At 42.4% G+C, this 12957-nt stretch overlaps 1 protein-coding gene across 5 annotated transcripts in view; it reads left to right on the forward strand.

Annotated features, from left to right (window-relative positions):
- Positions 1-12957, forward strand: part of cables1 (Cdk5 and Abl enzyme substrate 1) — a 38290-nt gene that overhangs the window by 11324 nt on the left and 14009 nt on the right. For 3 of the 5 annotated variants that reach the window (XM_040143124.1, XM_040143123.1, XM_040143121.1), the window contains 2 exons: positions 6316-6400; positions 12810-12881. Coding sequence is in view for 1 of the 5 variants with exons in the window: in XM_040143119.1 (XP_039999053.1) it covers positions 4458-5062; positions 12810-12881 (677 nt within the window). In the remaining 4 variants the exon portion in view is untranslated. Of the gene's footprint in view, positions 1-4288; positions 5063-6315; positions 6401-12809; positions 12882-12957 lie in introns of those variants that run through there. The other 2 variants (XM_040143122.1, XM_040143119.1) reach the window with 2 other exon arrangements.

Genomic DNA, 12957 nt, shown 5'->3' on the forward strand with positions numbered 1-12957 from the left:
ATCAGTTGAAAGTGCTGCCCTGCCATCTCCATATATCAACATAATACGGCATGTTTGATGTTGGGGGGCAGCGGCACACGGGTGGGCTCTTTCTCCACGACCTATAACAGAGTCCTGAAATCCAGGCCACAACCGCAGACCCCACCACCTCTCCACACCTCCTGCCACCGACCCCCCCCTCCAAACTAACGTGCGTCCAACCACAACCAGCCCTGCCCTCTTGACCACAGCGCACTAACACTAACACTCAACCAGGATAAGCATATCTGTCTGTGTCAGGCACAAACAGGCAGACTCTGAGACGGCGAGCTTTTGACACACAGACACATATTCATAATCCATATTCTATATCACTAAATTTATTTCCTATGATTCTCACTCTTGTGAAAGTGAATGTTGGTCACCACCGAGTACATCACCAGGCTATCTAGGTGTCATCGAAAAGCCAGCGATTAAACTGGGGTGAACTTCAGGGAGCTCTTTAGATTCCTCTGATAAGACCCCAGTCCCATTAAGACGAGCCGTCCCTGTTTGAGCGCTCAGTGCTGGCCTCACACACTCACTCTTATCTTAATCCTTCATCAACACACACCTAATCTGACCACGGCTGCTAATGTTGATAGATTTGATTTTCGACTGGGGAATACGAGAGAATTCAGTATCAAAAATCACATAACATTTCCATTTCATTATCCCTATGTAATGAGAATCGAGACCTATGGCTCCACTGCATTAGAGGCATTGTCTACTGGACGGCATAATAGTAGGGTATAGTTTTCTTGCTCGGGTGAAACAGGTGCTAATGCACTCTATAAGTGATGCTGTCATGCTTTCCTGGCTCTCTCTCTCTCTCTGTGTTTGTGAGTGTGTGTGTGTGTGTGTGTGTGTGTGTGTGTGGGACATATACGTATGAAGAGTGTGTCCTCCCAGCGAGACCTACTAAGGCAAGCAGTGACATTAGCACCCCTGAAATAGCTCGGCAGGCATTTTAATTGCTTTATCCTGCGATGACTCAAAATGTTATTGGTAAAAAGGGTGAAACCTTTCCCAGGCGTGGGATTCCCAAAAAACGTTAACGTACATCACTGACAGGGAGTTTCTTTCAGTAAGTGCTAAATTCCATGACTTAAATTGAACAGTAAATACCTGGATGACTAAATTTTACTTCCCTATTGTTGTCTATGATCTTTGCCCTCTTCATTACACATTCTGTCCTCTCACCTTAATCCCATTTTCTTTCAAACTTCTCCTCTCATTATTTAGGCCATTACTATTGCGCTGCTGTACAATGCTAAATCCATTAAGAGATTACAGTATAGTTGCAGCTGTGAGGGAAAATTTATGATGCATGCTGGCATGTTTGTCTTTAATCATTGGGAAAGTAATAGCAGAGTCATGTGCATGAAGCCTCACAATGAGGTGCTGAAGTACTTCATGAGTAGGAAACTTCACACAAACACAGGAAGCCCAGTGTTTCTCACCAAGGGCAGGAGTCTTTACTGCGGTGCTGCAGGGACTGATGGGACGCTCAGATTAACTGGGGCCAAAGAACCTGCAGTTCCTACACTTTATTGTTACCCAGGCTGTCTACTGAAAGGCATCAGAGCATAGATCTACAGAGTATGGTGTTGCTACCCCATGCTAAATGCTAAATGTAGATATATTGTTTATAGCATTCTGGTTTTGAACGTTGACACTTTCCCTGTACGATAAGTACTCGAGTGAAAGAATGAAACTTGCTTTGTGCCTATTTTAGGAGCACAAGTGAATCAAAACGAATATAAAAAACAACCTTAGAAGATGAGTAATTAAAAACACTGGTGAGTCAGTATCATCAGTCATACTGCCATAATCCGGTTGGTTACAGTGTTTGAAAAACAAAACACACTGCTAGCGGTTTCAAGGCACTTATACACTTATCACTGATATAATGATGTACATCCACCCAGGGGCTTTATAAACATCAGCTACAATGTGTTCTTTTGTGCAATACAGACCCTTGGAAACTTGCAGCGTGGTGCCGATTTGAGGTCCAACAAAGACCTCTAGTGGTAGACAAGTGTTATGTTGTTAGCGGTCTCTGCAAAAAGCACATTCATGCGCCAGAAATATCCATTCTTTAAACATTTCATTTGATTTAGACCACTTTAACATGTTTCGTCTATCTTGTAAGACTTAACTCTGTAGATGATGACAGCAGTGATAATGTTGCGGCCAGGTGGATAGTCTCTATCACAGGATATTTCTCTTTATCATTTCTATATGACATCTGCAACATTAATGCTTTGGCTTCAAATGTTCCATATTATAGGAATTTTACATTTAATTTCTTTACATACATACTGTGATCAAACGTGGTTAAAGTGAATTTTTTAAATTAGATTTTGAGAGACTGATGATTATTGCAATCTTTTTTCTGTCTTTGACCGACTTTGAATTGACAGGCTCACTAATAATTTGCAGAAAGGACAAAGCTGTTTAAAGTCTCCACTCAGCAGCTTTATAAATTAGATGAACTGGTATTTACAACTCAGACTCTAGTGTTGTGACAGTTCTGCCAATGACATCTTATTGTCCCCAGTTACTATGCGACATTTCTGTAGCCATAACACCTGTTAAAAAATAATGTAATTTAAATAATATAGTGCCAATTTGACGAACCTCAGCTCACCTCGCCTGGAACTGCTACTGAGACTTGTGTAAATTTACCAGGGTGGATGTCAGAGAGATTAGGAGGAACACTGCATTAGATTAGCAGTGCTATCGAGCTGTCGCTCTGCAGGTTTTCATTTTATTCGGATTTTGCACTGATGTTACTGATTAGTTCCCTATTCTCTGTCTGAAGGTGTGAAAATCAGATAGTATACATGCCTGTGTGAAACATGACATTAAGGAGGTCGTCTCTCTTCTCCTTCTTCCTCATATTTCTCTCCCCTCTCCCTCCATCCTAACTACATGGTGAGGCTTAAAAAAAAGTTCCCTAAAATCTTTATACTGAAACATCCTCTGGTAGTAGCTACTAATATTATTTCCTTTGGTCAAAGTTGTCTGTTTTTATTAATGAATTGCAAATTATAATGTTTGGGTGCTCGAGCATTATTACCTAATCATGTAACCAGTTTACAGACTCTTTCGGCGCTGTGTCTAGTTACAGATTTTATTATTCTAGTTTGTATTGGGCTCACAACTGGCTAATCTTAAATAACGTCGTGTTCAATCAAATTCACGCACAGAGCACCTGATACAGAAAGAATTTCAGTATGGGAGCACCGATGGTTTTCTGGGCCTACAATGAAGCTTTCATGTGTTTTTCTGCTGTGTGCACTGTACTTGATAGGAACCTGGAAACAACAGGGTACATAAAAGGGGTCAACAGGGGTCAGTAAGGGCCCGGGAGTCATTTTTGCTCTGGCAAGGCCCCCTAACACTTTAATCCTGCCATGGCAGGGAGTGTTTAACATCACTGTATTTCAAGATCTGAGAGGGCAGAATGTCAACAACAAACACGTTTTGTGTGGCATGTAGCTTTTTGTCCTCTGTCCTTTTTTCACATTCATTTTCACTTCTTTTTTAAATCAAAGTATTAATTAATTTGGGGGAATGAGCAATATCTCCCCAAAGACTTCAAATTTTAAAAACGTGTATGAGTGTATGCAATACAGTTACATGGCCGAAGTATTATCATGCCCCAATCTTGCCTTTCCCGATCCCTTCATCAGAAATGCGATGGCTATGCTCCTGCATAGGCCACAGTGGCTCACATCCAAAAAGCCACTAGATGGCGTTTTTAATTGGGTTATGGCCAAAACCGGCAGACCCGATGCATGTCAAGCAGGCAGGTGGCGCAATTGCTGCAGAGATACTGACTTGTACAATCCAGAAAATGATCTAGTTTCTCAAAACAAACAGAGCCGGGCCCCATTCTGTCAGCGGCCATAGGTCGCTGTGCACACAACTGCGCCTTGTGCGCGCTGAGGACGCGGTAAGCAGCTCTTTCGCCGTGCTGGAGGGAGATTTGTAATGCTGCTCTGAAAGTTTTCTGGCCATTATGTGAGACATATCTTGCAGGAATGCGTTACACAAAACGATGGCAAAAAAATGAGTGCAGATCAATATCGTGCAGGTCTGACTGTTTTGGAGATGCCGCGCCTGGTTTGTGTAATTTCGGCATGCACCGTCAGAGAAGCGAGCGGGGCTTCAGCAGTCAGGAAAAGGTATTAAAAAAAAAAAAAAAAAAAAAAAAAAAAAAACCACATGTATTTCTGACAGCCCATTGGTCCAATTTTTCCCTGTGCCACAATACTGCACACACGTGACCTCCCTGTTTTCACCCAGTTAAACGCATGTACTTAAAAGACAGGCCACTACCATTCACCAACACAAGCACGATTAGCACAATATTAATGACAGCAAGGTAAGATCGCCGCTGCGGGGACTCGGATCACTGGGAGCGGACCATGGCGGCTGCCACGAGCAGCAACACATCCACAGCCACGCTTGAGATAAAGCACCACGGTGTCGAGCATACGCGGAAACGCATAGACCCGAGGAGGAGGCAAGCGGCGCTGTCTTTTCTCAGCAACATTTCTTTGGATGGACGGCCCGTGCAAGACGACGCAGTCACCCAAAACGAAGAGGATAGCTCGCTTGAGCCCAGGACTAGACAGAGCCTGGTTTCCGCGGAGCGCTCGGCGTACGGGGCCGCTGGCGCTGGCGCCGGAGCTGCTGCTGCTGCTGCGGCTGCGGCTGCGGCGGCGGCGGCGGCGACCACGGCCGCCCAGGCGCTCGCTTTTGCAAACCAGGCTCTCCTCGCCGGCAGTCGGGCCAGTTATGGGACGGGTCCCGCAACTGCCCCGGCGGGTACAGACACGGAGGGCGACGCTTTCGTGTCTTCGTCCGCGTTCAGCTCGCCTTTCTCCGCGGTCCCAGCCTCGACCAGAGGGAGGCTGCAGACGTACACTCAGGGAATCCTTCCTGCCTCCTACTCCAGACAGGCTTCCCAAAACTACTGCCTGGAGGGCGGACAGATAGCCAACTCTGCCATTGAGCTACAGAGGTCAAGGTAACTGTGAGAACAAAGATGTTACTGAACTGTCTGATTGTCTGATGCTGGGAACATGGAGTCCTGCGTACGTGGTGTTTGGGTGATGTTAAAGGATTCTGCAGTCTGCAGAGTCCGGCCATTGAATCGTCTATTGATGTTATCATTGCAAGCAAACAAATACTTAGCCATGCCCACCCCCCCCCCATTTCAAAGTCTGCTTCTGCTGGCATGCACAGCAGCAGACATCATGTGTGTGGTAATGTTCCTTATGAGTCAAGGCTTCACTTGTTTTCAAGATGTGCTCCATCAGCATTAATAGTTACATGAATATTTTACTGACACACCCCCTGCTGCATTTTATTCCTGTTGGCTTGGATTCCAACTCACAACCAGCCTGACATAGAGGCCAGATTAGCATTTCTTCTGTTGCTTTTTTGGTAAATAGTTCCTTGTGGATTTCAAAATTAGGCAAATGCCTCACTTATCAATCAGTTAATCCAGTTAAGGTTTAAGACTTAATTTACCCATCGTTATTAGGAACTTCTAATGGGTTAAATGTTTGTGTTTGCGTGTTTCCTCACTACCCCTCTTACCCCAGCGCTGAATGAATGAACTCTAGGAATTCTTTTTCCTGCAGATCTCTTACAATCAGCTGTTTTTTAAATGGTACTTTTGGTTCCAAGCAAGGCAGTCTGTCTGGTCACAACAATACACAGCAGGAGGACAAAGTTCAGCTTTGTGTACTGTATATTTACTCCCTAGAGATGGTTGTAGCCTTATGATTCACTCGTCTGCAACAGGGGCAGATAAATTCCGTATGAAATGAACAGGTACAACAGCTGTGGAGCTGTAACCTAGTTTCCCTGGAGAGGGAACTCGGCAGCACACCTCATCAGTTTCTTTCTGTGTTTCTTGTTTACTTACGTACATGTTCTCATGCTCTATGTCAAATTTACTCAACCTCAAATTATTTTTAGTGAAGGTCATCCAAAACCCGGCACACACCTGCTGTCTCTTTCTTCTCCTCTGACTGACGTAAACATCCTGTAACTCTACACCCCTTTTCAAATACATATAAAACAGGGGGCTTGCTGCCCCATGTGGATGTCTTTTATGTGCCCTCCTTGTCTACTTTGTCTTCACTTTGGAGGCACGAGGAGAGGTTGGAGGGTCTCACGGTGCAGCAGGACAGCTGTCAGTAACAGTCGTCTCATGGCTCTCTCACCGTCAGAGCCGGCTGTCAAATCCTCTCTGTTCTGCTTTCCATTCAGGGCCCCTCTCTCACCCAAATCCTCTCCTCCCTCCGGTGACTCTGCCAGACTCCTCAGGAAGCTATGCTTCATGGTGAAACACTCAGTAAGCATCTAGTTCCCCTTCCTGACCTGATGGAAATTGCACTGCTGAACTAACAGCTTCCGAAAGTCTTAATCTGTCCTCTTTGATAGAGAAAGTGGTGCATTAAAGACGCTGCATAACATTAAACGACAGCATATTTCATTGTTAAATGAGCGACTATTAACAGTACAGGGAAAGAACAAAATAACACCTTACAACGAAGCACAATCCAGTAAAGCATTTACTACGGCTTCAGAAATAAACAGATGAAATGATACACAGGCCCATAATAAAATTAACATTAGCTGACGTAACAATCTCACCACAGTCCATTTAGTAGCTGTTCTGGAGTTTTTGATCATATCACTCAGTTTTAAATGTTTGAATTTCCATTTCCCTGAGCACTTTAAGGACCTCCTGTTCATGTTGGCTTAAAAGTAGAGATTTAAAGTTCATTCTTGACCTCGGAAACGGAGGGTGACAAAATAATCTCAACAAAAGGTCCATTTAGCAGCTCTGCTGGAACTTTCAACTTCTGACCCAACATAGATGAGAAGCCCTTACTCAGAAAAATAGCAATTTGAAAATCTACAATTCCGTGACAGCCGAGCAAACCCCATGTGCTGAGGAAAATCGTCTGCTATGATAGAAAGTTCCAGATGAAATACTGAATGGTGAGATTGTTCTGTCAAGTAATGTTTCCAAGGTCAACATTGAATTTTCATTCTCAAAGTGCAAGTTGTTTGGTTCAGATGGGTATATATGGTGGCACTGAATTGTATACGCATGCGGTTGGATTGCATTTCACACAAACACAGGCTGTTGGATGCACTGACATGCTTCACTTCCACCACGGTATTGTTTGAAATTTTTCACTAACGCTGATTCCAGGAGAATACCTGAGTTTGGGTACCCATACTGCAACAATACCTATTTCAATACCTTACTCTGAGAAATGTATATATGTTTTTCTACTGAACACTTTTTTCCAGTCCAAGCAAAACTTACAAATGTTAAACAGAAGCAGTCATTAAGGAGGTTTGACTGGAACAACTGGCAAAATTAGAATTCAAATCAGAGATTTAAGTACTCACAGTCAGTGTTGAGTACTTTGTGCTATGGACACATTTCAGTTCAGGTTCGATGCTCAGCTGTTGCATATCTGATATCTAACAACAGTATGAAGTTGTTAAACCCTGACTGTACCCTGCTTTTGGAATGTGTTTGGAGGATGTCCACTCAAAATGAATTCTAATGTAGGGAAGTAAGCAACCTGTTGATGGAGCGCGGCCATATTCCACCGGCACGCAGACAGACAAGCGCTCTGCACAGTGCCTGGATTGTTTTCTGAGGGCAGCTGGTGAAAACGTGTACAGAGGTCCCTGGCTGGGAGAGGCAGGATGCCCAGGCTTTCTGAGAAGCAACCTGGCTCTCGGCTCTGTATTTTCTGTCCTCCACTTCCTCTCCCAGGGGCATCAGAGACACACTCTCCCCTCAGGCTTTTTGGCCTTCAGTCCCGCTCCCATTCAGGAAGTTGCAGAGCCTCTGATGTGCTGCCAGAATGGACTCTCTGAGGCCAAAACTGCTTTAGTCCATATCCTAATCAGAATCAAATGCATGAAAATTATGGCTGATTTCATAGTCTGCTTTCCATCCACTCCTCACCGTTCATCCATCATGAATCAGCATGCCCAGAGCTGCAGTTTAAATATAGCATACCTATTACCATCTGGCCTTGTCTGCCTAAGGTGTAGAGCTATTTTCATTTCATCCTTCCCCCACTAAGACCAGGCCAAGTCTTCTCAAGTCTTCTTTTAGTGTGGTTCCCATCAGCATTAGAAAGTGCAGAATCACGTACTTTACAGTATTTTAACAAGATTTTTTTAGCATGAGGCAGCAGAAACTGTGGCTGGAAAACAAGAGGCACAAGCCATTATAATGGTCCTGTGGAGTTCTTGGGCGATTGGGTCACATACTTCTGGTTATGATGTTGATTGTTGTTAGCTGAGGTCATGGTTGGCATAATCACAGGCTTATATAAGAATGCTTCATTTTCCTTCCAAAGAGTCTCTCAATGTCTGAGCTGTCAACAAATGCCCAGAAAAGCCTGTATGATTTAAATGAAAAAATCCCACTGTGAGTAAATAAGACTGAGTAACAAGGGTCGGCATGTGTTTTACCTCATGCAGCTTGAAGTTGGACCCCAGAGTTAAATTTCCACATTATGACTTGTTCGGTTCCCAACCCTGAACAGCTAACCGTGGCATATATTGCTGTTGTACTACACACCAGAACTATTTAATTTCTGTTTCTGTTTCTGTAACTTCCTCTTTGATCATTTATTTTTAAAATCTGCTGATACATCCCATTTACGTTCTCGGTGTGTTTGAAGATCAAATAGGCTGAACTGCTTTAACTGGATTAAAAAAAAAAAATCAAAATAATCACATTTCCGTTCCCATTTCCCATGCTGTATTTTTATGAAAAAGCCCAGAACATTAAATTTATTTCAATTCAGCGACTCTCCGGCAAAATGGAAGACTGTGTCCTGCAGCAAACTGCCAACAGGATGTACGTGTGAAACTGTTTAATCTCAAAATCTAAATAGTCCACTTCAGTTTTATAGCCCTATTTCATGACACCATTGGGCAGGATTATCAATAGTTTTTTAAAACTGTTTCAATTCCAAGAGGATGGTGTTGTGTCTACAGTAGAAATATCTTAATGCTGTATTGGTTGTATTTATGAAAAATGAATAAATAAAATTACTTGAGGCAACAATAGCAGGAATTGTTTCAAAGACACTGAGGGTTGCTTGATATTGCTCTTTTGCCATTGATTTATACTCAGGCTTCTTTGAAGCTTCTGACCGCATCCTGTCAATGTTAAACTGCATAGAAACTGATGTTCTAACCCTAGTTGGTATCGTTTGCGTCCAAAGTGAATAAGTGGCCTGGGATTTGTACCAGCCTGGAAAACAGCTTTTGCATTAAAAACACGTCCTGCTGCTGCTGTTCATCTACAGTGGCTGGATCAAAGTCCTCTCAAGCACAGTTCAGCTGGTTCCTCATGAAATGGAAATGCCCTTCGGCCAAGTGGTGAATGATCTTTGAAGGAAAGTAACAATTCGCAGAGATTCGGACTGGAAAAATTACAAAATACCCCACAGAATTTAGACAAATTGTTACAATAAGAGATCATTTCTTCTTTGGAACAGACTTTGGGATACAGTAGAACACTGTTTGCCGAGTTACCAGATAGGTTTGGATTTTATTCAGTTCTCATGCCAATATGTATGTTGAGAGCATTTTGTCACTGTAGTCATTTCTCCTGTCCAGTTCTCAATATGTGAAAAAATTCAACCAAATCTAAAATGGGCCTTTAGCAGTCTTAGTTAGTGAAATCACAGTGGGTAGCTTCCAAAGTTACGGCCTTTATAGTGCGAGATTCCATTTTTGTTTTACGCCACTGCAGCTCTGAAAGAAGACAATGTTTGAGGAACTACAAAGAGGGAATTTTATACTAAAAAGACTTTAGAGTGACTTTGGAGGATAATTGGGCTAACTCAGACAGCTGCAGTCTCATATTAGCTTCGGCTGAACTTTACAATGCATCTTACATGGAATCAGTACTGTGCATTTTGTCCTCCATCTTATCGCAGTAGGAAGGGATCGCCTGCCAGTATGGACAGGAGGATTGATTACAGAAAATAATGAATATTTCAGTGTACATTAGCATTTGAGTAATGTATTAAGATAGAATTTGAAAAAAAACCCCAAATTATACTTCTATGAACCTGCATTAATTTGCTTTTTTTTTTTTGGCCAATTGGGTGACGGCACAACAAGCTGTAAACACAAATATGACCTTGTTATGACAAGTGTTAGCAAACAGTAGCCTATTTAGACATTTAGCAGATATGAAGAAACTTTAGCATTCATTTGGAGTTGTGTTTCTGGCCACCTAGTGAATTTAATTCCAGTATTCACTCTCCGTTTAGCTATGTTTTGGCCTCCACCAAGTCCTGAGGGAAATATGTGTCTCTGCACAGTGGGTTGTTAAAGCCTGCTGGAAACACTTGCCTGCTTTTGCCGTAAACAACGCTGATGAGAGCAGTGAGAGTGAACCATAACAGTGAAGCTGCGAGCCATAAAACCAAAACGAAGAGCTGAAAAAAGCTAAAACACTCTATAGAGCTAAAGAGAACTGCAGTGTAGTAATTCTTTGTTAGTTAATTACTACTAGAGACGCCTTTTGTGTGACACAGTCATTTGATCCATTGTTCAGATAAAAATATTGATTAGTGCAGTGTTACTTTAAACCTTCAAACAGAAACCCTTAATTTTTGTCAGTGTTGGATTAAAGACTAAGATGAGGCTACTTTTATTTTCTCATTAGCTAAAGACTGTTATCCATGCTAAGATCCCATTTCATCTCTAAATACACCAAAATAAGCCATGGAAATGTTTTCTTATTGACCTTAATGGATCGGCATTTTGCATAAAGTAGTTTTAGGAATGAAGCGATGCACCATCCGAGCAATTTAAAAGCCTTGTCCTCTTAGACTACCCGCAATCATAGATCCTTATCCAGCCAATCCATCTCTCGGGCTTGTCAGTGAAGAAGGATGATGTAAGACTGACCATAAATCCCATGATCCCACTCGTCTGACCTTCAGGCAGAGATCAAGCCCCTTCAGTATGACCCTTTGAGCTCACAGTAGCAGAGACCGTGTGTGATGTCAGCTGCACGCTGTTAAAATCATTTGGACAAAGAATTTTACTGTTCATTAGGGTCATAATATACAGCGCATAGGGTTAGCCAGAATAATGGCTCTCTGCTCCCTGTCTGCTTCAGCAGTCTGGCTCTTCATGTAAACACTTATCTCACCCCATCTCCTCCGGTGTACAGAGTTCACTCAGCTTGTGTTGGTTTAAACCCAGGGAGATCCTCAAGGACAGAGTCGTCTTTTGTTAATTTGTCCTCATGCTCTGTCGTTTATTAACCAGCCACTCTACTTTACGCTCCACTGTCTCTACCTTTGGGTGAGATGCTCATTGAAGAGGGCATGGGGTCAGGTTAAGTGTCATCAACTTGTCTCTATGCTGCAGGGTCTAAAGCATTGCAAAACATTTTGATTTGCGAAAATAATAACATAGTCCGAGATGATATATATAGTATGCGTGGTGTGAACAGTCATTTGTTTGTGCCCTTACTTGGCCTGGCGGAGTAATAAGACAGCTGCGGAGCTATTTAGTACTTGATGACAGATAGATTCTTTGGAATAATTTGTCAGGTTTTTGTTATTTGACCGCTAATTAATTTCCACTTCTTCAATTGTGGCCACTTTGTAGGAAAGAATAATGAGTTGGATTATGTTGATATTGTGCTAAACATGCAATTGCAACCTAATTTTGGAACAGCTCACGCTTAGTTAGCTATTGCATGTGGGTTTGTTTCTGACACTGGCAGCCGATCATGTAAAAGTGGTCCAGCAGAATTAGCCTTTCGAGTCGAGCAACTAAAGTGTGAAATAAAGGCCATATGTGACAAAATGTGTTACACAAAGTGCTTGCAGAGCCAGCTCATTATCCTCTTAGCAGCTCAGATCCTGGAAAATTCTGTGTGATCTGCGCAAGACCGAGGAGTGATCATTGACCACACGGGCACACAGTGGTGTTGATTGATGGCAGTCATAACTTGACCGTCCAAGACTCGTTCTGTGTAAATTAACCACAGAACATACAGAAACAGGTGATAATTTAACACCATTGTTAGACCTTTGTGCCTGGGCCTTCAGTCACCACACATATACTTTGTTCCAGGGCTGGGTGTCAAACCTCAATGCTTGTCGAGTACTGACCGAAATGTGTCGGTAGCATTAAGTATCTACAAGCGTCAAGTACCTAAAAACGGAGAACTTTTTTTTTTAGGCAAATTGTCTGCCGCAGTTTGACATATTTTGATTTTAAAAAGTGGGTTAAACATGCTTCTATCCCTCAAACTAAGGTATTGATAGAGGATTTTTTTTAACATCATACTGAACCTTTTGCATCATATTGTCCAAAACTTTTCAACAAAATTCAGCCCAACTCATTACTGACAAATTTTCTACTGATAACTTGGTTTATTCTAAAAGCTAGACTGACATCAATTGCTGGGGAAAAATGATCACTTATGGACTTTCAGTGCCGACTTATTCCATTTTAGGTATTGCTGTGGAGCAGACTTTGATTTAGTATTGTGCCTTTTGATCAAATTACTTTGCAGGACCATGTGATCATGACAAGGCTTATTATTATTATAATTTTGCCAGAGTTAGTTCATCTAAAAGCTGTTTTGCAGAATGACAGTTGGTCCTGTAAGATTTTGGTGTAATCATTTCTTAATTTCCCCTAACTTCAAACTTCCCTTCTGTCTGTCTTCTCAGACGAAGACTCATCTCTCAGCGCTCTTCGCTTGAAACGCTAGAGGACATTGAGGAAAATGCTCCTCTACGCAGGTAGCAAACTGCACACAAATACTCTTCTTATTCACATTGTTTGCTATTAAATGTTGTGTCTAAAATGAGACATTGA

The sequence above is a fragment of the Xiphias gladius genome, chromosome 14 (genome assembly GCF_016859285.1).
Source record: "Xiphias gladius isolate SHS-SW01 ecotype Sanya breed wild chromosome 14, ASM1685928v1, whole genome shotgun sequence".
Classification (NCBI taxonomy): Eukaryota; Metazoa; Chordata; class Actinopteri; order Istiophoriformes; family Xiphiidae; genus Xiphias; species Xiphias gladius.